The following is a 24939-nucleotide window of genomic DNA, read 5'->3' as shown; positions in this document are numbered from 1 at the left end:
TAAAACAAATACGTCGATTCTATACATCTATCTGTTTTGTTATGAATGAGTATAGTATCATTTGTTCTCTCTTAAACCTCCTGTTATCGGTACGAAAGCAGCTAAAATAACAGATACCTTAGACAGTAGAAATCCGATCGTTCCAAGCATGAGATCTTGAGGTGTCAGCACTCTAGCAACGTCTCCGAGAGCATATTTTGCTGCAACGGTTGTAACTGCAAGAGCTAATACTATGTTCAACACTGAGCCTTTGAATCCTTTATCGGTTTGATCGAGAGTTTCTGTTCTGTTACTTTGAGTCAGTTCTGAAGATGGTATACCGTCAACAGATCTCTGCACGAGTAGTAGATAGAGGAATCCTACGATACCACCTGTTAAGAAGGCGATTGCAGACTTATCTCCGGCTAAGAATGCAATAGACGAGCCAGCAATAGTAAGGATTGCATCGTAGACCAATAAAGATAACTTCAAATCTGTGTATTCCTTCATTGTGTCTTCGTTTGATATGTTCTGTGTACTAACGGAAGATGATGGCGAGGTTTTCTCACTTAATGATATAATGTTGTCCTCGGAAAACTCAGTAACCGAACATGGTCTAAACTCTATCATGGAACTATCGCTTTTCTCACCGAGCAAGACATCCTCGATATCAAAGTCATACTGGATGGCAGTACAGTCTGATAAATTCTTCTCATTTCCTATTAATACGGAATTTAGAAGGGAAATGACAGTTACGTTCATGCCTCCGAGTCTCCACTGACCTGCTTATTCATATTAGCACGAAAATTTAGAAACCGGCTACATACATGTTCGTTAATTTCCTTTTTGATGCTTGAGCCTTAAAATATGCATAATAGTAATCAAACAAATGCTTCAAAGCTACGTGCTCGGACTCTTCAAAAATGTCCGAGCAGTTTTTCTGGTGCTTGATGAACTTCTACGGTTGAGTATTCGGTATGCTTACTAATTTGAGACAGATACAGACAGTGTGATTTGTAAACTGAGGTGATTACTTTGACACATCAAACACAGTTTAGAAGATATCGATATGCCAAATATACTTTTCTAGACAAAAAGATCACATCTCGATCCTCAGAAGAATTGATCTTACATTCTATGTCAGTCGGACTCTTCAGTAATGTTAAAGGTTGCATGTTGGATCCTCCAAAAGTACTGCATTTTGGAAGATCCGACACGGATGCAACAACAATTTTTTTACAAGTCCGAGCAGCATAGCTTACGTTACGTCAGTTAGTTGGAAATACTGACCTGATTCTGGACTGATCCAAACAGCTGCAAGTTTTCCAAGTTTAGGTCCTTCAAATATGAACTCATCTACGGAACCTCTTCGGAATTGGAGAAGATCAGAATCCTGTGACTGCATAAAACGAGCGTTCTCTAGACCAGCCGATATCCTCTGTAAGATTGAGTCACCATTTTCATCTATCAAACAAAGCAGGACTTCAGAGTTTATATCGGTAAGATCTGATCCATATGCATTACTCGTTTGCAGCTTGACTTGGTAAAGCGAATTGGATCTATCAAATTTCGAATGATTGAGCAATGTTTCCAGCGACCAATCTCCACAGAATTTTACGTTAGTGGCTGGTAAAAGGCGGGAAGGTTTTACATAGTCCCGAAAATCTGAAAAAACAGTTAAGCATGATTAAAGTGAGAAAATGAAACAATAACGGAAGCTAAAACGAGTGAATGAAACACAATGTCTGCACCTAGTAAGTTGCATATGGGGAGGAAAATATAATGTGTTCGTAAAACAAAAATGTGAAAAACTTGAGTAAAGTCCCGACTAAGAAGTCATCCAACACTTCTCTCCGTTCCTTCAATCATGCAGAGCATATGACTTAAGTCGAAAGCAAATTCATTTACCAATCAATAGGTGCTTAACGGAAAATAAAGAACTTCTCCCTCTTTATGGGATAAGAAATGGAAACCGCATTACTTCCTTGAACGATTCCTCTTAAACTCCGGTAATAAGCATACTTTAAGCTAAAATTACAGCAAAATTCAACCATTTTCATCTGTATCCCATGTCAGAGGTACGATTTTCACTAAGAGGATTCAAAATATAAAGAAGTAAACACACGAAGAAACGAAGGAGATTCAACACATATTGTATGCATATGCATTGTATGAATGTATATAAAACTTAACCTTGTACATGCGATATAATTTCCTAGTGAAGAGGATTTGGAGAATGCTCCTCGCGCCCCATATAATAGGTTAGGCACTACATAAAACTCTTCTATACATGTCAAAACTTCAATAAAAGTTCACATACACGTTAAAGTGTCCTAATATCAAGAAACAAAATAATGCAACAGTGTTATCAAAGGTGAAAAACGCTTATAAACAACAAATTACGTGTGGCCTGTAATGAACAAAAGTAAAATGTATGTATTTTCCAAGATTCATAATGTTGAGCTTGAATGAAGAATATACGGACAAAGAAACTTCTTAAAAAACTTACGATAAAGTGGAATATCATTTATATAGTGTGACCTATTCAAAGATTACACTCAGTCGCAAGGAAAAGTATGTCTTAGAGCCTTAAAAACACACTGAATCAAATAGACAAAAGCTTACCAGTAAATCAATCAACTCAAACTAGGTTAGCTCATAATCTCACACTGAAAGACATAAAAATTGCTCCTAACCTGTCTACGTTGCTCGGAGTCTTCAAAAATCACTCCAGGTGTGTCGAATCCTCCAAAAATTCATTTTTGAAGTATACAACATGAGTACAACAATATTTTTTGGAGGGTCCGAACAACATATCTAACAGACTAACAGTAATAACAACAAAGTTGAAAAAAAAAAAGTAACCAAAAAAAGTTAAAAACTACTACTCCCCTATGTCCCAATTTGTCACTCGCTTTGACTTTGACACAAAATTTAATAAAAAAGATAAACTTTTGAAATTTGTGTAGTGTCCGACAGTCCGGGCCAGATTTTGTGCACCTCGAATAATTCTAGTGTTCGTGAGTTCGGATGAACCCACTAGCTTTTCCGTATGCTCTATATTTATATTAGAAAAATCGATAGCTTAGTGGTAAGAATAGACGGTGAAAATACTTTTCACACTAGTTTTGTCGGTTCGAACTCCACTATTAACATGTTTTCTTTGTTGTCCCAAAATTTAGAACTCCAAATTCTTAATCTTGGCTCCGTCTCTACCTGCCACCCTTAGAACCCCACTATTAACATGTTTTCTCTTTTGTCTTAAAATTTAGAACTCCAAACTCTTAATCTTAGCTCCGTCTCTACCTGCCACCTCTCGAACCCCACTATTAACATGTTTTCTCTTTTGTCTTAAAATTTAAAACTCCAAACTCTTAATCTTGGCTCCGTCTCTACCTGCCACCTCTCGAACCCCACTATTAACATGTTTTCTCTTTTGCCTTTAAAATTTAAAACTCCAAACTCTTAATCTTGGCTCCGTCTCTGCCTGCCACCTCTCAAACCCCACTATTAACATGTTTTCTCTTTTGCCTTTAAAATTTAAAACTCCAAACTCTTAATCTTGGCTCCGTCACTGCCAGCCACCTCCCGAACCTCACTATTAACATGTTTTCTCTTTTGCCTAAAAATTTAAAACTCCCAACTCTTAATCTTAGCTCCGTCTCTGCCTGCCACCTCTCACTAGCGTAATAATATCACATAATTTTGTCCATCAAAGGCTATCTAGTGATCTAAAATACTCCTTTTTAACCATTTCGTGAAGCTATAAATCATTTAATTAATAGTAAAAGAGTAATTTTAAACAAACTAAAAAGAATACCTTGAAAGTCTGATTTTTTGAAGTGAATTTTCCAAGAAGAGCTACAAATCCTTCTTATAGGAATTGGGTTTATTGAATTACTCTTTGGAACAGAAATTTGAGTTGTAAATATCAAATTTTTGATGAATAATGACTCCATTTTTAGCTAAATTTCTCTTCAAAAAAATTCATTTTTTCTTGAATTTGAGTGATAGAAGAAAAGAAGAAACAAGAAAGAAACGTATAGAAATGGAATAACTAAAAATATCTTTTTGAGGCCCAAATGGTAAACATAAAAAAGCCCAATAAGAAGAGATTTGGGCTATTTTGATTATTTTTTGTGGTCTTTAATTTTTAGGGAAAATTATATAGGGCAATTTTCACATATAGCAAACAAAAAATTCATATTTGTATGCTATAGCAAAGTTTGCATAATTGCGCTCCATAGCAAACATAAAACTGTACAATTCGCTATACATATACAATTGTATAATTCGCTGGCTTAAATTGTATGATTCGCTGGCCTATTTCGCTGCAATTGTATAATTTGCTCTGCATACAGTTGAATCGAATTAAAATGTGTGTATATTGCATAATTATAAGTGTATATCAAGAAGATATATGTTTTTCTCTCGCATTATACAAAAACAGAAACACAATATATACACTTCTGTTGTATAAAGCTAGAGAAAATTGTATTTCACTGCAATTGTATAATTCGCAATTGTATAACTCGTTGGCCTTTTTCTCTGCAATATTTGAAGTAAAATGTTTGTAAATTATATAATTAAGTGTATAACACGAAGATATATATTTTTGCATGTGTATATACAATTTTCTCTCGCTTTATACAAAACAGAAACAGAATTATACACTTCTGTGTATAAAGCGAGAGAGGCGAGCGAGAATGGAGAGTGGCGAGTGAGATTTTTGGGAGAGAGACGCTGGCAAATTTTAGCTAACGTTTGTTATGGAGCACAATTAAATCAAACCCTAGCTATTTAATTTATTTTAGGTTATTAGTTTGGTATTATATACAATTTTCCCAATTATATATAATAGCAAACTAATAATCTAAAAATAAATGGAGTAGCTAGGGTTTAATTTAAATTGTGCTCGTTTTATACAATTTGCTTCAACTGTATATGTATAGTGAATTATACAGTTTCTATGTTTGTTATGGAGCGCAACTATGCAAAACTTTGCTATAGCATACAAATATGAATTTTTTATTTGCGATAAGTGAAAGTTGCCCTAATTTTTATTCTCGTAAAAATAAGTGGTTGAAAATGTTCATGACACTGTGATAACAAATAATTTTCGTTCAACATAAATTTATAGTTTTGTATCATACTATAACACGAGTTATGCCGCTTAAGTCCTATAAAAAACTTATGTCGATAGTTATAGTTCAATGTCTACGAGTGATCTGGTTTAAAATAAAACAACTAGCAAATATATAGGTTTTGTATATTAAATATAATATACATAATTAATAAATTTCCCATAATATTATCTAAATTATTATTTATCTCTGCCTAAATATCTCACTTAATTAATATTCTCACTAATTAAAACACTAAAAGTTGGACACTTAAAGATGGTGGGCATTTGAACCTAATTCCACCAAATTTGTTAATAAAAAAAATTTAAATTAGTACTTAAACTTCAAAATATAAATAATACTTCCTTTTGTTCCTTTTTATTTTATCACTTTTAGGTAAAAAAAATTAGTCCAAAATAATTGTTATTTAAGAAAATTAATAAGGTATTACTCATTTAAGAAATTGCAAAAAGGTATTTTCGTCAAATATCCGTTTAAATAATGTAGTAAATAAATAATTTGTATGACAGACTACTGAATGAATATAATGGGATGATTGTGAATTATTCATTTCTAATTAAATACATCGAGTTTGAATTTTGAAAACATGAGAATAATTTACCCCTTAATAGATGGTCTATATTAATCGAGGCAATAACAAATTTAATGTGTAATATTTATAAATATGTAATTATGATTCTGTTTACTACTTTATATTTCTTTTGTGATTATTATAAAAATTTATAAACTTTAAATCCTGTCGAGCGAATAATTTATCTTAACCATTAAATCAACTTTATAAAGCTCGAAGACTCCAAAATTATAAAATAAATAAAAACTGACTGATAAATTGATTCTAAGAATAGTATCATATGCTTTTGATATTTATTGACATAAATTTGGTATTTTACAGATCATATTCCTCAATTATTTATTCTCTTTTTACTTTATTATTCCAAACAAGATTTTTGTTCTACTCCATCTACCATAAAAGAAAATTAAAAAAAAATATATTAGGAAATATCACAATTAATATGGCTAATGTCATTTATTTTATTTATTTTTTTCTACTTATATTAAGAAAATTATTTTCTTTATTTTTAAGCAACTTATATTATTATATTAGAAAAATATTCTTCAAAGATGGTAGTAACAACCTGCTATAAAACTATATTATACGTAGATACATAATTTTAAATTTGATCAGATCACACAATGGCATTCAGAAATAAGAATGATTAAAACGAAATACAAAACTCTATGATATATATTTTTTTTTTCTGTAAAAATTCAGTTGCATATGCTAATCATATAGCTAAGTGTTTCTTTATAAATCTTTAAATTTCACGCTTAATAAAATTTCTTTTATACGAAAAGACTCATCCCGACATGCTGCAAAATCAAATTTTACTTGTTAAACGAACATATCGAAATAGTCTAAACAAGTATATATTGGTCGTATTAATCACTTTACCTTCCAACGACACAAATAACTATAACTTAATTTTTATTATAAATTCGTACTTAATTAAACTTCGTATTCAACCAAACGTCATCACATGCATATTACTAAAAATAATATTTTAAAGAAATTACCCACTTTATGGTTATTAAGTAACAAAATTTGCCTTCACATTTTAATTGTTGAATTGTTTTTTCCGCTGTTAATTTATTCACACAATTTGTCATGTGAAACTTAAGAGTTGGTTACAATTATTATTCCCTCCATTTCACTTTATTTGATATTATTTTTTAACTAATTTTATTTTAAAGCGAATAACAGATTCTTAAATTTTTCTTACGAAAAATTCTTATATTCAAATAAATATCATGACATATTTACGTAAAATCCAAATTTTTTGTGATGACTCAGATTGTTTGTAGATGGTCATTCATACGTATAACTCAAATCCTCATTTCAATATCTTCTGAATCGAGCTTGACGACGAGTTATTCTTAAGTCTAAAAAAACATTCAACCTACCAAGGGATTATTTTAGTCATTTGAATACGTGTAAAGCTTTTTGACCAATTAATAAATGAAATAAAAAATACATGTTTTTTTAATGTCTTGTTGATATTATTGAAGATATTTGTACATATAGATAATAATAATTTAATGAATAACGTGCACAAGTTATTACTCATCTTAGGTCATAAGTCCACTTGATAATAATTTTTTAAAAAAAAATAAATGGAGCAGAAAATATTATACAAGATGGCTCCAATTGAGCACCATGTGCAAATATTAAAAAAAATAAAATATAAAACCATTAAAGCTTTTTTTTGGAAACATAAAATAATATAAATGATTATTTCACATTTGAGAATCATGAAGTTTTAAGAATACAAAAAGTGATTTCATTCTATATAATCCAAAAAAGATAGACAGTTATTTGATAGAGAAATAATAGATACTTCGTAAAATTAGTTGAAATATACACGGGATAATATATCAAGAGATAATATATCGATAGATAGTAATAAATACCTCATAAAAAACTAATTAAAATGCATCGTATACATAATTGTGTCCTTTAACAATCGACCTCAACTGAAAACAATGCTCACCAACTTTGAGGGTAAACAAAAAAGACATTTAAACTCATATAAAGTTAAACAAATAAACACATGTAGAGTGTTCTACATGATAAAATTCACGTCCTACGTGGCACGGTGTCCTATGTGTATGATTCCACATAGAACGCATATATGATATATCTGCGTATACAAATTTAAGTACTTGCTTGTGCACATCTAAAATCGAGGAGCATAAATAACAGCTAAATTCAAGTTTAAAGAGAAATTTATATATTATACGTTAAACACACATAAACTAACTCGAACACCAAAGTCAAAAGAGATAATTATATACTATACATTAAACACACACAAATTGACTCGAACACCAAAGTTAAAAGAGAGATTTATATATTATATGTTAAACACACAAAAACTGACTCGAACACCAAAGTTAAAAGAGAGATTTATATATTATACGTTCAACGCACACAAACTGACTCAACCACCATCTACTATTTATAATGCTAATCCATCTTACAAGAAACTTGTGTAGTCAACTATTTCACCACTCCAAAACCAAATCAAAGCCAAAATAGAAAAATGACACAAATGATTGAGACACAAAATCTTGAATCACCTCTTTCCACCATAGAACCACCACAACACCTCCCAACAACCACCAACCCCACCACCCCCCAAAAAAACCACAAACTAACTCTCATCCCATTGATCTTCCTCATATACTTTGAAGTAGCTGGTGGTCCATATGGTGAAGAACCAGCTGTTAAAGCAGCTGGCCCTTTACTAGCAATTCTTGGATTTCTGGTTTTCCCCTTTATTTGGAGTGTACCAGAAGCCCTTATTACAGCTGAACTTTCAACAACTTTCCCAGGTAATGGGGGTTTTGTCATTTGGGCTGATAAAGCTTTTGGACCCTTTTGGGGTTCTTTAATGGGTTCTTGGAAATTCCTTACTGGTGTCATAAATATTGCATCTTTCCCTGTTTTGTGTATTAGTTATTTAGAAGAAATTTTCCCAGTTCTTGATTCTGGGGTTCCAAGAAAATTAGCAATTCTTGGTTCAACTTTGTTTCTATCACTTGTTAACTATACTGGATTAACAATTGTTGGGTATGTAGCTGTTGCACTTGGGGTTATTTCACTTGCCCCTTTTATCATAATGTCATTAATTGCTATACCAAAGATTCATCCACATAGATGGTTGAGTTTAGGTCAAAAGGGGGTTAAAAAAGATTGGAACTTGTTCTTTAATACACTTTTTTGGAACTTGAATTTTTGGGATAATGTTAGTACTATGGCTGGTGAAGTTGAAAATCCAAGAAAGACATTTCCTTTAGCACTTTTTTCTAGTGTAGTGTTCACTTGTTTAGGGTATATTATACCACTTATGGCTGTTACGGGGGCGGTAGACGTGGATCAACGCGATTGGGATACAGGGTTTATGGCTAACGCCGCGGAGATGATATCAGGGAAGTGGTTGAAGTTTTGGATTGAGATTGGTGCTGTGTTGTCTACCATTGGATTGTTTGAAGCTCAATTGAGTAGTTCAGCATTTCAAATTTTGGGTATGGCTGAGATTGCTTTTTTACCTAAGTTTTTTGGACTAAGGTCTAAATGGTTTAATACACCTTGGGTTGGGATTGTGTTGTCAACAACTATATCACTTGGGATGAGTTATATGGATTTTCAAGATATTATTTCTAGTGCAAATTTCTTGTATAGTTTAGGTATGCTTTTGGAGTTTGCATCATTTCTTTGGTTGAGGAGGAAGTTTCCATTGATTAAAAGGCCTTATAGAGTACCAATGAGATTGCCACTATTGGTGATTATGTGTTTGATTCCATGTGGTTTTTTGGTATTCATCATGGCTATAGCAACAAAGCTTGTGTATTTGATTAGTGGATTGATGACTATTGGAGGAATTGGATGGTACTTTTTGATGAATTTTTGTAAGTCAAAGAAGTTGTTGAAGTTCAATGATAAGGTAGATGATACATATATTGAGTAAATGTAATCAATAGGGAGGTAGTTGGTGTATGACTTTTATCTTCTTTTTTTTTTTTTTTTTTTAAATTTGTATTTTCATAGATATGATATGACTTCATATATTGGTAAGATGTTGCTTCTTTTGAGAAAGAATTGAATGCAAAAATGTCCTATTCATTCTCTAAAATTTTCTTTTGTCTTTTTGTACTTCCTTGGTTCTCCATCGATGTTCGATATCTGTATTCAGTCCTTAATTAATCTGGACTCGCATTTGTGTAAGGCTTATTTAAGGGGGATAGTGCTTCCGAATAGAGAGCTAAAAAGAGATCTTATCCATCCAATCACAATATGATCGAGGACAATTACAAGCTTGGATGTCCTCCTAACAACCACCACAAGCTTTGACTTGTTCATTTTCTCAATTTTCTTTTTGTTCTTTTATACTTCCTTTTGGTATTTCAAACTTGAACTATCACTTTTTCACGAATCTCGCATCAAACTTAGTTGATGACTTAAGGGGTAAGATGGTATTTTTAATGAAATTTTGTGCAAGTCAAAAGAAGTTGGCTAAAGTTGAACACTATAGGTTGATGGTGATATTTATGTTAGAATAATTTATATATAGACAAGTGGGAATGGATTTTTTTTTTGTCTTTTCTAGTTAGTTTTTTTTTTCCTTTTTCCCATTGCTTTTGGAATGGAAATTCAGTTGTGATTTGTGAAGACTTTTAATTGATGTAGACTTCATATATGGAAAAAGAATATACACTTTTAGCTCTCAAAGAATTTGAAGGTAAAAAATATGTTTTTGTTTTGTCATATTCATTATCAATTTTCTTCTTTTGTATGTTATACTTTAGGATTTAACAACTATACACTGCAACAACAATAATGTATCGAAGTATAATCTCACAAAGTGGAGTTTGGGGAGGGTAAAATATACACAAATTTTATCTCTAACTTTGAGGTAAAGAGACTGTTTTCGATAATTTACTCAAGGAAAAACAATCCAAAGAATTAATTGTGGAATCACACTGTTAATGTAATTACTTGAGCTTTTTTCAAACCTATTTGAATTATTTTACGTGAGCCGATAGTATTTTGAAAACAACCTCTTTACCTCACACATGGTAATTGGTAAGGGTAAAGATCTACTTACAAACTATCAGATTGTCACGACCTAACTTCTTAGGTCACGATGACACCTACTACATCCTACAAGTAGGTAAGCCTAACTCATAGATCGAAACCATAAGCAACAGACTATCAAGCAAAAGTCAACAATAAGAAGCAAAAAACTTATAACAAAGCAAAGAATATGGTGATAATTAGAAATGCAACATCACCAAGACCTGACATCAGTCAGTAATCGATCATCAAATCAAAATAAGAGTACAAGACTTTTACATATACAGAAATTCTCATAAAACCAAACAAACAGATAAGTGACCGAACTATAAGTCTCAACATTTCACAAAATACTTGAGGTTGCTATTGGAATGCTCTAAACGACGAAAGGAAGACACACGAATACTCAAATGACCTAGAGGGTCATTACACCTTCCCATACTCCCTTTATGGAATTACAATGGATATGTTATTGTAGTTGTTGTATTAGTAGCCTAATCATTTTTCAAGTTACTAAATCCACTTAATATTTAATCCCAGTTACTAATAGTTAGTAGCACATATGGTGATAGATCAGACAAAAAAAAAAAGAGAAGAGAATAACCGATAGTTGGAGTGTGAAACTCACGAAAAATGATAGGTCATATATGTTTTTGACAATTAACTCTGGAACATGACCCAAAAAGAACGAAAATATGTGCATGGATCACATTTTCTTCTTTTCTAGATTCAGTATCGAATAGGGGCTGCGAGAATGCAGACTCCCACTACCACAAATTATGATGTATTGATGTAGGCTCGACAACTTGAGCAGGCACCCCTCCCAAGTGTAATGGAGTTCACCAGCCTAGGCCATAGGCCTTGTTGATCACCCATTGACGCCGTCCAGGTAAGTCAATAGGTGGATCGTGCTTTCTGCACTGAAGTCAATTCATACCGTCCATCTAGTGCTACTATCAAGATCAACATCAGGTTACAAAAGCACGATTCACCCAAGAATTGCATACAAAGGTCACATGAAGGCAAAGCTAGTAAATTTTTTCTTGATATTTTAATTTATAGAGGGATTTTAGTTGCATTTTGCATCGTAAATATGTTGTATACAGTTTTTCTGTGGTATCTCATAGACCAAAAAATAAGGCGAAGTAAACAATGAGGACTACTGAGTACTGAGGGGTCATGCTAAACTTACCGCTAAGCTTACAAAGAATCCGAGAAATGCACCAGCTATGACTTCAACCTCTGTATGACCAACCTGTTCTTTCAACGGAGCAAAACTAGACGATGGGGCTCTTCTCTCATCGGGTTTAAGCAATAAAGTAGCATTCTTTGACCTTGGTTGAAATGAACTTGATTCTTCTGATAATTGAGGATCAGAGTTCTCTGCCTCTGAGGATAATTTCTCTTGTATAGAATCAGTCAAAACATCAAGTTCGCTAGTAGACGGAACTGAGTTTATTTGATTTCTGAACAAAGCTTTATTGAACGCTTTTGCGTGAATGCCTACTTCCCTTCGGACTCCCTACAGAAGCAACATGTTGATGGTGAGACAAACCTGGTGTATAAAGCAAGAACAAAAAATTTTTACCAATGCAATTTTTCAGTTGAAATTGAACCTTATGTTGCTCGGACTATTAAAAATGTCGCAAGGTGCATGTCATATCCTACAAAATAGTGTATTTTCGAAGGATTCACACAGATGCAACATCTTTTTTGGAGAGTCTGAGTAATAGAATAAACATGGCCTAGAATATTAATTAGCAGGGACATCGATCTGGTGAAGCGTGAAGGATTTGGTTCAAGTTTTGAATGTAAGATAGTGTCTAAACATGAGTAGGAGCTGAAAACGAAAAAAAAAATGTTCGAGCAGTTGGATTTGTATCATCCCCATTATGATCCAGGCCAAGACTGATGTGATACGATAAACTTAAGAATAACACGAACCATATATACCTTACAAGAATCAGATAATACATATGGTCGAATCTATACTCTGGTAGATATGATGGTATGGTGCCTATTATTTTAGGCTTTGCATTTTCTGGAAAATTTGCACTTTTACGCTATGTTGCTTGGACTTTTGGATAATATTGTCGGGTGCATATGAATCTCCAAAGGTAGTGCATTTTAAGGATCAGACATGGGTATGACAACATTTTAGAGTCCGAATTCAACAACATAATAGCACAAAGAGAAACTTAGCTCAACTCGTATAGCCTTTGTTTGAAAACATAATAGGTTCACATCTGTTTAACTAGGTAAATGACTGAAAACACTCAAATTTTGTTGCATACCTGTGCATCATACATCACAAGGCCTGCGTAAACCACTGCTAAACCAAAAATCGAATCAGAAAACCCCCTGCAGTTACGGCACTAATAGCATGTCACTCATAGCTAGAAAACAGCAACTAGCCAAGAAAAGAGAATTGATTGCAACACTAAATGTTTTCTCAAAAGCTCTAATTCACACGTAACTTCCTTTTGAGGAAAATAGAAAAGGAGTAAATACCTTTCCAAGCCAAGGGCTGTGGCTGTGGCGACTACTGCCTGTCATTTGAAAGTAGATGAAATTAAATGAGATACTAGACAGAAATGGCATGCTGCTCGGACTCTTCAAAAATGTTGCTAGGTCTGTGTTGGATCCTCCAAAAGTAGTGCATATTTGAAGGATCCGACATGAGTGCGGCAACATTGTTGGAGAGTCTGAGCAACATAGCAGAAACGAAAAGGCAATAAAGCTGCTACTTTGTGAATAACTAAATATTCTTTTATAGTAGACTAATCTGGGATTGAAACGTTGATCAATTTATCGTAAAACATTGGCTTAGAAAGCAGATGGGTAAATAATAGGTGAAGTTATACAAGGTTGCACAAAGATAGAAAGATAAAAATCTTACAGATGAGTGTGTCGAAGGGAAACCCCCAGCCTGAAAGGCAGTCTTGAAATCGAACTCATTGCCATAAAATAGAGATGAAGTAAAAGGCTTCATTAGCTGACCAACTGCTGCAGATACAGCTGCTGCAACCAAAACCTGTGGGATGGCTCAAACAAATCAATAACATTTAGAGGCATACATACCATCATACAACAATGTGATTTCTGAGACATATGTCTTATATTAATGAAATCGATGTTTCAATTTGAGAGACGTCGAGCCATTTTCTGGAATAGGTACCAAATAAGTAGAGCTCATACAGAGTTCCTAACACAGTAATTAAAGAGAAACATCAGAGAGTTCTTGCTTGACATCTGAGCTGATCGCATAGCACTGTTGTGAAAAATAATCATCTGGTCCCCAATGGCGTGAGGCAAGGCGAACCTTCATCGACTATTAGCTTTATGGTGAGGGGACAATGGCGACAAAGATGATGTTAGTTTGGACCCTTATCGCCTTTTGTCACCTTTCCCCGTCCAAAACATTGTCGCATAGCCATTATGGTAACATAATTTAACTATCCAAAAACAAAGACTAAATGGGCAGCTTGCACTTTTTTGTTTTGTGTTACTTCTGATGATCATTTTGCAAACTTGACCTTTACATAAACATTAAGTCCAATTAGACAAAAGCCTGGAACAAGAACCAACAAGAACCAGATGAGACATCGTTCAACTTTCACCAAACGTAATGGATATCAAACCAATTCAAAAATTGGAACCTAAGAAGATATGAAGTGGAATGACTTACCTTGTTACGAATAAAGTTAGTAAAGTCTTCTATTTCAAACCCATGAAGATTGAAGACACAACAACTTAAGCAAAGGTTTATAGGTCAAAGAAGAGTAAGAAAAACATCTACCATGTTTTCCAAGACAGGGAAATACTAGGATTTTGCTTGTTGAGTTCTTGTAAATTGAAGTATTATGTCTCACCATTTGCAATAACAATCCAACTAAACTTTAGCTCAATTGATACATAAAGAAACCAACTTTTACAACATAGTGTAAATCCAACCAATTTCGGATTCTTTTTTTGCTTGTTTTATTAACACTTGTGTTTGAACCAGCTCGCACATACCTCAACTGATTCCACTTGTACATACTAGCTCCCACCAACACATGTAACGTAACGAGAAAAGTCTATCCACCAAGGCTTTTGGACAAATGGAAAGAACACAACCAATTGGGATCTAATTGACAAGTTTACACACATTATAAGTAACAACCATTCAAACAAATTGTAAGTTAATTTAATCATCTATCTGAAACTGACCCTCCAACTATCACCATAAACAATGACAACCCAACTGAACTTTACCCCAATTGATACATAAAAACACAATCTTTACACAAAAGAACCTTAGAAACATCAAGAAATGAAAAAAGATTGCAACTTTTTAGCAAACCTATGAAGTAGAGTGAGTAACCTTGTTATGGACAACATCAGTAATGTCTTCTACACCAAACCCATGAAGACACAACAACTTAGGCAAAGGTTTACTGGTCAAAGAAGAGTAAGAAAAACATCTACCATTTTTTCCAAGACAGGGAAATACTAGGATTTTGGTTGTTGTGTTTTTGTAAATTGAAGGGTTTTGTAAAGAAACAGTAGATGGATAGCCCCAATTCTGCAAAGACAACATGTTCTTGAGAGGAGAAATTTCCCCTTTTTGGCTGTGTGTTGTGCTAAACTTTGCTCCAACCAAATGGAACTACACAATAGTGATGAAGCTTGTGTGAATTTACTTGTTCAACCTTTTCTCTTTCTTCTTTTATTTTGAGATTTTTTTGGTTTAGAGTCAGTGCTTGATATTCATATTTGAACCTTTTGTGTCAAAAAGTCTCGTTTTGAAAGGTAAATGCTTCTTAATAAAAGCGATTTCATATTCAAGTTGAAGCAATTATTGATTTGATTGACAAAGTTGCCCGTTATCCATATTAGTGAGAGGTAGGCGATATATTACCAAAATTAGTGAAGTTGTTAAGTCGGAAACTAAAGTTAGAAAAATATAACTTAAGAGAGATTGAAAAAATAATTCTTTTGTAGTATTAAATTTATTTTTTTAATATTTTCTTTACGAATCATTAATCTAAATTCATATGAAATGTCTCATTTAAGAAGACACTATTGAATCTATGACTTTGAGAAGTCGAAAGAAAAAAAGCCTAAATCTATTAACCTTATTAAGAGTTGTATGTCGATAGGTGAAGAGACTAATTCAAAAAAAAAATTGATATTATCTTTAATTCGATAAAAGATTTTGAGTATTATATTAGATATCACAAGAGATATATTATATATCATTTTGGCCATGAATAAAATGCTTATAATAATTAAAGATGACATATTTTATAAGAAAGACAATCTATTATTAAAATTGAATAGAAGAAAAACAAAAACAAAAATAAAAAAGAGAAAGTTTTGGATCACAATAATAAATGTAACCAAACTTTGCATCTAAGATCTTCAAAACAAAAACAAAAAAAGTCCAACACTTTCCCTTCTTTGAAAAGAGGCAAAAAAAAGAAAGCTTTTTTCCTCATTTCTTTGCAATTACACCATGACAGCTACTGAAATTCCTTGTTCATCTCAACATCTTCTTGAAAATGAAGAAAAACCCACTACCCCCAACCCCACCCCCACCAAAAACTCCAAGAAATTAGCTCTTGTTCCACTTATTTTCATAATCTTTTTTGAGGTATCTGGTGGACCTTATGGTGCAGAAGCAGCAATTGGGGCAGCTGGACCTCTTCTAGCAATTCTTGGGTTTCTGATTTTCCCATTTATATGGAGTGTTCCTGAAGCTCTTGTAACAGCTGAACTTGCCACTACTTTTCCAGGTAATGGAGGGTTTGTCATTTGGGCTGATAAAGCTTTTGGACCCTTTTGGGGTTCTTTAATGGGTTCTTGGAAATTACTTAGTGCTGTTTGTAACTTAGCTTCCTACCCTGTTCTTTGTTTAGATTACATTAAATTGATTTACCCAATTCTTGATTCTGGTTTACCTAGATATATTGCTATTTTCTTCATATCTATGTTCTTGTCATTCTTGAATTACTTAGGTTTGTCTATAGTTGGTTACACTGCTGTTGTTCTTGGTGTACTTTCCCTTTGCCCCTTTTGGTTAATTACATTGTTTTCAATACCAAAGATTGATCCTAGTAGATGGTTGAGTTTAGGCCAAAAGGGTGTTAAAAAAGATTGGAACTTGTTCTTTAATACCCTTTTTTGGAACTTGAATTTTTGGGATAATGCTAGTACTTTAGCTGGTGAAGTTGAACAACCTCAAAAGACATTTCCTAAAGCACTTTTTTCAGCTGGGATTGTTACATGTATTAGTTACGTGTTGCCGCTTTTGGGTACTAGTGGTGCTGTCCCTTTGGAACAAGGTGAGTGGACTGATGGTTATTTTGCTAATTTGGCTTCTATGATTGCTGGGAATTGGTTGAAGTATTGGATGGAACTTGGGATTGTTCTGTCTGTGATTGGTTTGTATGAGGCTCAGTTGAGTAGTTGTGCTTACCAAATTCTTGGAATGGCTGAGATGGGGTTGTTGCCTCGGGTTTTCGGTGTAAGATCAGAATGGTTCAACACACCTTGGGTTGGGATTCTTGTACCAACATTAGTAGCATTGGTTGTGTCCTACATGACATTCACAGATATTGTGTCATCTGTGAATTTCTTGTATAGTCTCGGGATGCTGCTAGAGTTTGCATCGTTTTTGTGGTTGAGGAGGAAAATGCCTAAAGCTAAGAGGCCTTATCGAGTGCCATTGTCAATGCCAGGACTGGTGGTGATGTGCTTCATTCCGTCTTGTTTTCTGGTTTATGTTATGTTTGTTGCCCATAGGACCGTGTATATAGTTAGTGCCATGCTCACTGTTTTCGCCATTGCTTGGTATTTCTTCATGGAGTTTTGTAAAACCAAGATGTGGTTTGATTTTCAAACTGTTGATCAAGACAAAGTAGATGATGAGATAATTTAATCCATCGAGTTTCAAACTATGCACCAGCTGACCCTCGAGGATTTCTTGATACAAAATAAAGAATTGTAAGTTTGATTTATTTATCATTTCTGATTGTCTTTTTCGCGTTGTAAAGTATTGAGAACACGAGTAATGTGATTCTTTGAACAACCTTGGATTGGAATTCTTATATATACTAGTACCATTTGTTGTATCCTTCTTGACCTTTGCAAACATCGCGTTGTTTGTGAATTTCTTGTATAGTTCGGTTAATGATGCTAGGGTTCGCGTTGTTTTTGGTGTTGAGGAGGAAATGCCTAACGTTAAGAGGTTGTACCAAGTGCCATTGTCAATGCTAGTTTTGGATTTGAACAAGTCGGATTCAAAATTTTAAATTTTATGTATTTTTACTGAGATTATAGTTTACTATTTTAAAAGTTCAAAGTTAATGATCAATCAAAATATAATAATTCAAAAAATAAAGAGCCATTAACCATCCCTTTCCCACAAAAAATAAAATAAAATTAAAAAAACATCAACAACATGTTTCATTCAACTTTTTTTGCTACCTACCAATATTTCAAACTATATAAACAAGAAAGTGTACTATAAGTCCATCATTATTCACCCACCACCACCATTATCTCCTTCGTCAACCGCCGCGAAAATGGACGTAAAAATTGAGGAAACAACCGTAGTTTACCCGTCAACGCCTCCTTTCACCGATGACCACGTCCTCTCTCTATCCCACCTAGACACAGATATAAACCTCCATGTCACATTTCGGTACCTTCGGGTCTATGTCAACGACCCGAAAAATCGACCCGTAGAACGACACGATCCATTTCAAGTTGTCATGTCCTCTCTCTCATCTGCCCTTGTCCACTACTACCACTACACGGGAAGCCTCGTTCGTCGTGAAGACGAACGCTTGGAGCTCCACTGCCATGCTGGTAGTGGGGTCCCCGTGACACATGCCGTGGTGGACCGCTCCTTGAGTGGAATTAACTACCTTGATGATTACCGTGATGTGAATTTCCTTGAAAAATTGGTACCCGACCCGAAAGGGGAAGATGCTTTGACCCGACCCTTGGTTCTCCAAGTGACCCGGTTCGAGTGTGGTGGGTGGATTCTCGGAGCCGCGATCCATCATTCGTTATGTGATGGACTCGGGGCAACCCTTTTTTTCAATACAATGGCGGAGCTAGCTCGTGGGGCGGGTCAGGTCAAATTTGAACCGGTCTGGGACCGATCGAGTTTACTCGAACCTAGAAACCCGCCTCGAGTCGAGTTCCCATTTCATGAGTTCCTTAGTTTGGATAAAAACTCTTTGCCTTATATCGAACCGGATAAACCCGCGGTTCGAGAGTGTTTTAAGGTGAAGGATGAGTGGTTGGACCGGCTTAAGGGTTTTTTACATGAACAATCCGGTTCAAATTATACTACTTTTGAAGCATTAGGAGCTTTTATATGGAGAGCAAGGTATATATATGATCTTGACTTTTAAAAATCAATATAATATATAAATAATTATTCTAGAAAGGCACGCAAAAATATATCGGATCGAAAGAAAACTTACATGTCATAGTAAATTATTGTCATATAAAGTGATTTATTATAGAGAGACTGATTATATAAGATCGATGTGAATACAGGGTGAAGGCTAGTAAAATTCCGAGCGAAGAAAAAGTGAAATTTGCATATGCAACAAACATAAGAAGAATAATAATACCAAAATTGCCCTTTGGCTATTGGGGAAATGGATGTGTCCCAATGTATGTTCAATTTCTTGCACAAGAACTTGTGAATCAACCATTGTCAAAAACTGCAGATTCAATCAAGAAGAGTAAATTCAACACGACCGATGAATACGTAAGATCGTTCATCGATTTTCAGGAGTTGCATTACCATGAAGGGATCACGGCAGGTAATTTTCTAAGCACTGAACTCATCGTACTTTTTAGATATTTATCGAAAGGAGAATTTACACTCCTAGTCCCTCTAATATTCATAAAATTGTATTTCAGTCCTTGTAGTATCTGACTAAGTAATTTAACCTTCGATCAATGTACATTCACTAACGAAATTTTGAATCTGTCACAGGTATTTACATCGATTGATGAAAATACTGAATTCAGTTAAATTCATAAACTAAATTCTGAATCCGTATCTCCGTGTAGGTAATAGGGTGAGTGGTTTCACTGATTGGAGACATTTGGGACATGCAAGTGTTGATTTTGGATGGGGTGGTCCAATGAATGTTTTGCCACTTTCAAGGCACTTAGTTGGGAGTATTGAGCCTTGTTTTTTCTTGCCTAATTCTTCTACAAATGAAGGGGAAAAAAATGGATTCAAAGTTTTGGTGTATTTGCAAGAAGAAGCAATGGTTGATTTCAAAAAAGAAATGAATAAATTGGAACATATTGGTCTTTCTTTATTGTAAGGTAGTAAGAGAAATGAAGAATGATTATCAAATAAAAGAAATAAAATTATGATGATATTTTTGTTTTTAATTTTTTAATCTGTCCACTTTTAATTATTATGTTGCGTTTTTTCGAAAGTCAATTGGATTAGATTTCAAAAATAAATTAGATTAAATTAATTCGATATTTTAAATTAAAAATTTAGATATTCAAAAAGTATATGAAAAGCACTATAAATTTTAATTTTTTTACATATCAATAAGATGAAAAAATATATCGTAAAATACTAGTCAAAATTATTATCGTTTGACTCTAAAAAAAAAGTAAATTATGACGGTTAAAAATTGAGGAAGATAATATGATAGCAAACATTTATTTCTTTTTTTTTTAAAATAAAAAAACAAAGAGATATAACATTTTCTTCCTCAAGCTAAGATTCTACCAATTTTTATTTTATTTTATTTTTAAAAAAAAATTTAATCTTTCTACAGACATTTACGATCTTAGTTAAGAGTCTATCAATTTTAATTTTGAAAAAATACTTTTTTTAGGCAACTATTATAGGAACTGTTAACATTATCCAATAAGCTAGGTATTTAACAATGAATCATGTTTTTTATTTGATCGAGTATATCAATTAAACAAACTGCATTCTCTCATGTCTTTCTCGAATATTTGTCATCTTTTCGATATAATGTGTACTAGAAAAATATCTTACGATCGTTTGAAAAATTAAAATTAAAATTAAAATTAAAATTAAAATCAAATTCAATAATTCGTTTTAATTGAATCCTTTTATTAGTCCATTGACTAGAATAATATATGTTTTTTAGAATGCAATTATCATCATTTATTTGTAAGGAAAGAATTTAGTTGATTAGATCAAAAGGAGGTTGATACAATGAGCCAAAATTTTGAACATCTCAACATCTTACATAAATATTACAACAAAAAAAAATGCATATTATAAATTATTAGTACAAAAGATCAAACAACAAGAAAAATCGACCCTTTTAGGAAACACACATAAAAATTTAGAAGTTGAAATGGAATTGCTCCAATTAGGAGGAAGAAAATGACTTAAGAGTAAAAGAAATGGTGAAATGGTTGAGATGAATGGTTTGATCAATATTTTCTAGTAGACTATTGGTGGTGGTGGTGGTGAGTAGTATGATGGTGATTGTTCATAGGACTTTGGTGGAGGAGGAGGCGATTTGTATGATGGTGTAGATTCTTCGTAGTATGGTGGAGGGGGAGGGGATTTATAGGAAGGGGTAGACTCTTCATAGTACGGTGGAGGCAGAGGAGATTTAAAGGAAGGTGTAGATTTTTCATAGTATGATGGAGGGGGAGGGGATTTATAGGAAGGGGTAGATTCTTTGTAGTATGGTGGAGGGGGAGGAGAGTTGTAGTAAGAAGGCGATTTCTCATAATAAGTTGGTGGTGGTTGTGGAGGAGACTTGTAGTAAACTGGCGACTTGTAATATTTTGCTGGTGATGGTGATTTATAATATTTTGATGGAGTAGGCGACTTGTAGTACTTTGTTGGTGATGGAGATTTGTAGTACTTTGCAGGTGACGGTGACTTGTAGTAGTACTTTGAGAGAGTTGGCGCCTTATAGTACTTCTTTGAAGGGGCAGGTGACTTGTAATACTTCACTACCACCGACGCTTTGTAGTATTGCTTCGAAGGAGCAGGTGATTTGTAATACTTCACTACAACAGGTGCCTTGTAGTAGTGCTTTGAAGGAGCATGTGACTTGTAATACTTCGTAACAACAGGTGCCTTGTAATAGTTCCTTGAAGGAGCATGTGACTTGTAATACTTTGCAACAACAGGTGCCTTATAGTAGTGTTTTGAAGGAGCATGCGACTTGTAATAATAATGCGAGGAGAATGTTCAACGTGTTTTTCCGGTTTCTTGTAGTATGGAGAGGGTGAATGAGAAGTATAGTCATAAGAGTAATCAGCAACAACAGTGCTAGCTACAAAGCAAATTACCAAAGCAAATGCAAGTAGAGACCATTGCCCCAAATTTCCAAAGCTTCTCATTTTGATTTTTAGAAGGAAAAGATGAGTGGATTGTACTAAGACTTGTGTTGCATAGTTTTGTTGGGATCTTCAGTTTTTATAGTAGCAAAAGTAACATCCTTCTTGAGATTAATGTAATGACTTTATGGTTAGCCACTAAGATCATGATATTAAAAGTCCAAATAAAGATTAGTTTACTCTAATTAGTAGCTAACATTTCTTTTTGGTGATTAAATTTTTTTGCTAGTGGGCTAATATAGAAAGAATATATAAGTTGACTTGTATATTGAACAAACATGAAAAGACAAAAAGAACAATATACATACACTAGATTTTATACCATAAATAACATATTAAGACAAATTATTTTTGTGGAAAACATTTTCCTTCCTACCAAACACACCTTAAGACTCGTTAGGAACTCATCTCGCACGAGGCATTGTTAGTATTATAAGATAGATATAAGATTTAAATTTCTATCATCGCTGGGAGATATATATCCAATTATCGTAGTATTATTGCAATTTCAATATATTGATAATTATTTTATACTATATGTAAATTTATTTTTAAATGTAGTAGATTTTATCAAAAAAAAAAATTAAGGAAAAGGATCTAATATATCCTTCAAGTTTGTCTTTTAGAGCTAATATATATTTTCTTATGAAAGTATCTCATATATATATCTTTACATTTTATACAAATGACTCAGATATACCTCTATTGTTACAAAAGAAGCTCACATATACCCTTCGAAAGTGATAAAAAATTAGTTTAAAGTTAATTTTCATTTTTCTTAAAAAAAGTTCATGTAGAGCTATATATGATCCTTATAGCAAAGTTCAAGGTATATTTAATATTATTCAAATATAAATTATTTTTTGACTTATTTAATCATATCATTATTTGAGTTTCTTATTTATTTTTTTTCCTTTCATTCTTTAGTGGAAAGAAAAAAAATTAAAACTATTCTTTTGCGGCTATATTATAATTTAAAATTAATTTTTGAGGCCATATTGTAATTTAGTTTTAAAAAAAAATTAGAGCATCTATAATAAATCTTACAAGAAAACTAGTGATTAGTCGTTGAAATAAAAAAAATTGTATCGTTGAAATAAAAAAAATTGTATGTGAAGGATTAAAACCCCACGTGGATTATATTTTTTTAAAAGAATAAATTAAAAATAACTTTTTTCACTTCCGTTAGTAGAAAAAGATATATGTAAGTCATTCATATAACAGTATTGGTATATATGAGTCGTGAGTCAAGAATCACTTTCACAACGAGTATATATATATCATACCGTTTTACCATATTTTTTTTAAAAGTAGATAGAGCAGGAAGAAATTCTCTAGAGATGATACCACTTCATTTCAATTAACAATTCAGATACAATTTATAAAATATCATTAATCTTGATACAATGAGGAAAACTTACTTAATACATGATATAAATCATTAGAACAAAACAATATCAAATACACAATAAGCAAAGCCCATCATTTTGACAAGCATACATTAAATTTTGGAAGAAAAATGGAATTAAAATAGGATGTAAAAGTCATGGAAGTGATAGAGTTATTGAGCGTTTAGTAGTATGTTGGTGGGGGAGATGCTGGTGGTGGTGGAGGTGAAGCATAGATGACGGATTGCTCGTACTCCTGAGGTGGTGGTGGTGAGGAATAGGTTGGTGGAGGTGGAGAGTCATGGGTTGTAGGTAATTTTTCGTAGTACTTTGGTGGAGGTGGAGGAGATTTATAGGAAGGGGCAGATTCTTCGTAGTATGGTGGAGGGGGAGGGGATTTATAGGAAGGGGTAGATTCTTTGTAGTACAAGGGTGGGGGTGGGGATTTATAGGAAGGGGTAGATTCTTTGTAGTATAGGGGAGGGGGAGGGGATTTGTAGTAAGAAGGTGATTTCTCGTAATAAGTTGGTGATGGTGGAGGAGACTTGTAGTAAACTGGGGACTTGTAATATTTTTGTGGTGCTGGTGATTTATAGTATTTAGAAGGAGCGGGTGATTTGTAATATTCTGAAGGGGATGGGGACTTGTAGTAATAGTGCTTTGATGGAGCAGGCGACTTGTAGTACTTTGCAGGTGATGGTGACTTGTAGTAGTACTTTGAGGGAGTTGGCGCCTTATAGTACTTCTTTGAAGAGGCAGGTGACTTATAATACTTCACTACCACCGGTGCCTTGTAGTATTGTTTCGAAGGAGCAGGTGATTTGTAATACTTCACTACAACAGGTGCCCTGTAGTAGTGCTTTGAAGGAGCATGTGACTTGTAATACTTCGTAACAACAGGTGTCTTGTAGTAGTTCTTTGACGGAGCATGCGACTTGTAATACTTCGCAACAATAGGTGTCTTGTAGTAGTGTTTTGAAGGAGCATGTGATTTGTAATACTTCGTAACAACAGGTGTCTTGTAGTAGTGTTTTGAAGGAGCATGTGACTTGTAATAATAATGCGATGGAGAATGTTCAACGTGTTTTTCCGGTTTCTTGTAGTATGGAGAGGGTGAATGAGAAGTATAGTCATAAGAGTAATCAGCAACAACAGTGCTAGCTACAAAGCAAATTACCAAAGCAAATGCAATTAGAGACCATTGCCCCAAATTTCCAAAGCTTCTCATTTTGATTTTTGGAGAAAAAAGATGAAAACTAAGACTTGTGTTGCATAGGTTTGTTGGGATGTTTAGTTTTTATAGTAGCAAAGTAACATACTTCTTGAGATTAATTAATGTAATGCTTTCATGGTTAGCCACTAAGATGATATAGCAAAGTCTAAATAAATATTAGTTTAGTGTAATTAGTGGCAAGCA

At 33.5% G+C, this 24939-nt stretch overlaps 6 protein-coding genes and 1 non-coding gene across 9 annotated transcripts; 3 read left to right on the top strand and 4 right to left on the bottom strand.

Annotated features, from left to right (window-relative positions):
* Positions 1 to 4059, bottom strand: LOC101264048 (uncharacterized). 2 transcript variants are annotated; one of them, XM_004228633.5, is made up of 3 exons: positions 3800 to 4059; positions 1270 to 1644; positions 1 to 761 (listed from the first exon to the last, which is right to left on the bottom strand). In XM_004228633.5, the coding sequence occupies exons 1-3, from the start codon at positions 3936 to 3938 to the stop codon at positions 58 to 60; spliced, it is 1218 nt and encodes a 405-aa protein (XP_004228681.1). In that variant the 5' UTR covers positions 3939 to 4059; the 3' UTR covers positions 1 to 57. The 2 variants fall into 2 exon arrangements, with proteins under 2 accessions (XP_004228681.1, XP_010316208.1); XM_010317906.4 differs by having other exon boundaries at positions 1 to 764; positions 3800 to 4014.
* Positions 4060 to 7325: 3266 nt separating this feature from the next.
* LOC101243629 (probable polyamine transporter At3g13620) lies at positions 7326 to 9817 on the top strand. The gene has a single exon (XM_004228649.5). It carries the CDS (start codon positions 8225 to 8227, stop codon positions 9650 to 9652), a length of 1428 nt encoding a protein of 475 aa, XP_004228697.1. The 5' UTR covers positions 7326 to 8224; the 3' UTR covers positions 9653 to 9817.
* Positions 9818 to 11497: 1680 nt separating this feature from the next.
* Positions 11498 to 11655, bottom strand: LOC112940757 (U1 spliceosomal RNA). The gene has a single exon (XR_003245028.1). It is a non-coding gene; the product is annotated as a U1 spliceosomal RNA (small nuclear RNA).
* Positions 11656 to 11787: 132 nt separating this feature from the next.
* LOC101262945 (uncharacterized) lies at positions 11788 to 15542 on the bottom strand. Of its 2 annotated transcripts, XM_010317915.4 has the most exons (6): positions 15125 to 15382; positions 13937 to 14329; positions 13658 to 13792; positions 13270 to 13307; positions 13053 to 13119; positions 11788 to 12280 (listed from the first exon to the last, which is right to left on the bottom strand). In XM_010317915.4, the coding sequence occupies exons 2-6, from the start codon at positions 13952 to 13954 to the stop codon at positions 11936 to 11938; spliced, it is 603 nt and encodes a 200-aa protein (XP_010316217.1). In that variant the 5' UTR covers positions 13955 to 14329; positions 15125 to 15382; the 3' UTR covers positions 11788 to 11935. The 2 variants fall into 2 exon arrangements, with proteins under 2 accessions (XP_010316217.1, XP_004228677.1); XM_004228629.5 differs by lacking the exon at positions 13937 to 14329 and having other exon boundaries at positions 15125 to 15542.
* A 474-nt stretch (positions 15543 to 16016) lies between these two features.
* On the top strand, positions 16017 to 17876 carry LOC101258889 (probable polyamine transporter At3g13620). The gene has a single exon (XM_004228613.5). It carries the CDS (start codon positions 16259 to 16261, stop codon positions 17681 to 17683), a length of 1425 nt encoding a protein of 474 aa, XP_004228661.1. The 5' UTR covers positions 16017 to 16258; the 3' UTR covers positions 17684 to 17876.
* A 310-nt stretch (positions 17877 to 18186) lies between these two features.
* Positions 18187 to 20175, top strand: LOC101268023 (tetrahydroanabasine acetyltransferase-like). The gene is made up of 3 exons (XM_004228881.5): positions 18187 to 19144; positions 19318 to 19589; positions 19843 to 20175. The coding sequence occupies exons 1-3, from the start codon at positions 18330 to 18332 to the stop codon at positions 20103 to 20105; spliced, it is 1350 nt and encodes a 449-aa protein (XP_004228929.1). The 5' UTR covers positions 18187 to 18329; the 3' UTR covers positions 20106 to 20175.
* Positions 20176 to 21101: 926 nt separating this feature from the next.
* LOC101268309 (extensin-1-like) lies at positions 21102 to 24873 on the bottom strand. Its single transcript, XM_019213609.3, has 2 exons — positions 24095 to 24873; positions 21102 to 21974 (listed from the first exon to the last, which is right to left on the bottom strand). The coding sequence occupies exons 1-2, from the start codon at positions 24748 to 24750 to the stop codon at positions 21221 to 21223; spliced, it is 1410 nt and encodes a 469-aa protein (XP_019069154.1). The 5' UTR covers positions 24751 to 24873; the 3' UTR covers positions 21102 to 21220.
* Between the last annotated feature and the right edge of the window lie 66 nt (positions 24874 to 24939).

The sequence above is a fragment of the Solanum lycopersicum genome, chromosome 1, assembly GCF_036512215.1.
Source record: "Solanum lycopersicum chromosome 1, SLM_r2.1".
Classification (NCBI taxonomy): domain Eukaryota; kingdom Viridiplantae; phylum Streptophyta; class Magnoliopsida; order Solanales; family Solanaceae; genus Solanum; species Solanum lycopersicum.
Note: the sequence above shows the minus strand (reverse complement) of the source record. Positions and strands in the feature narration are given on the sequence as shown.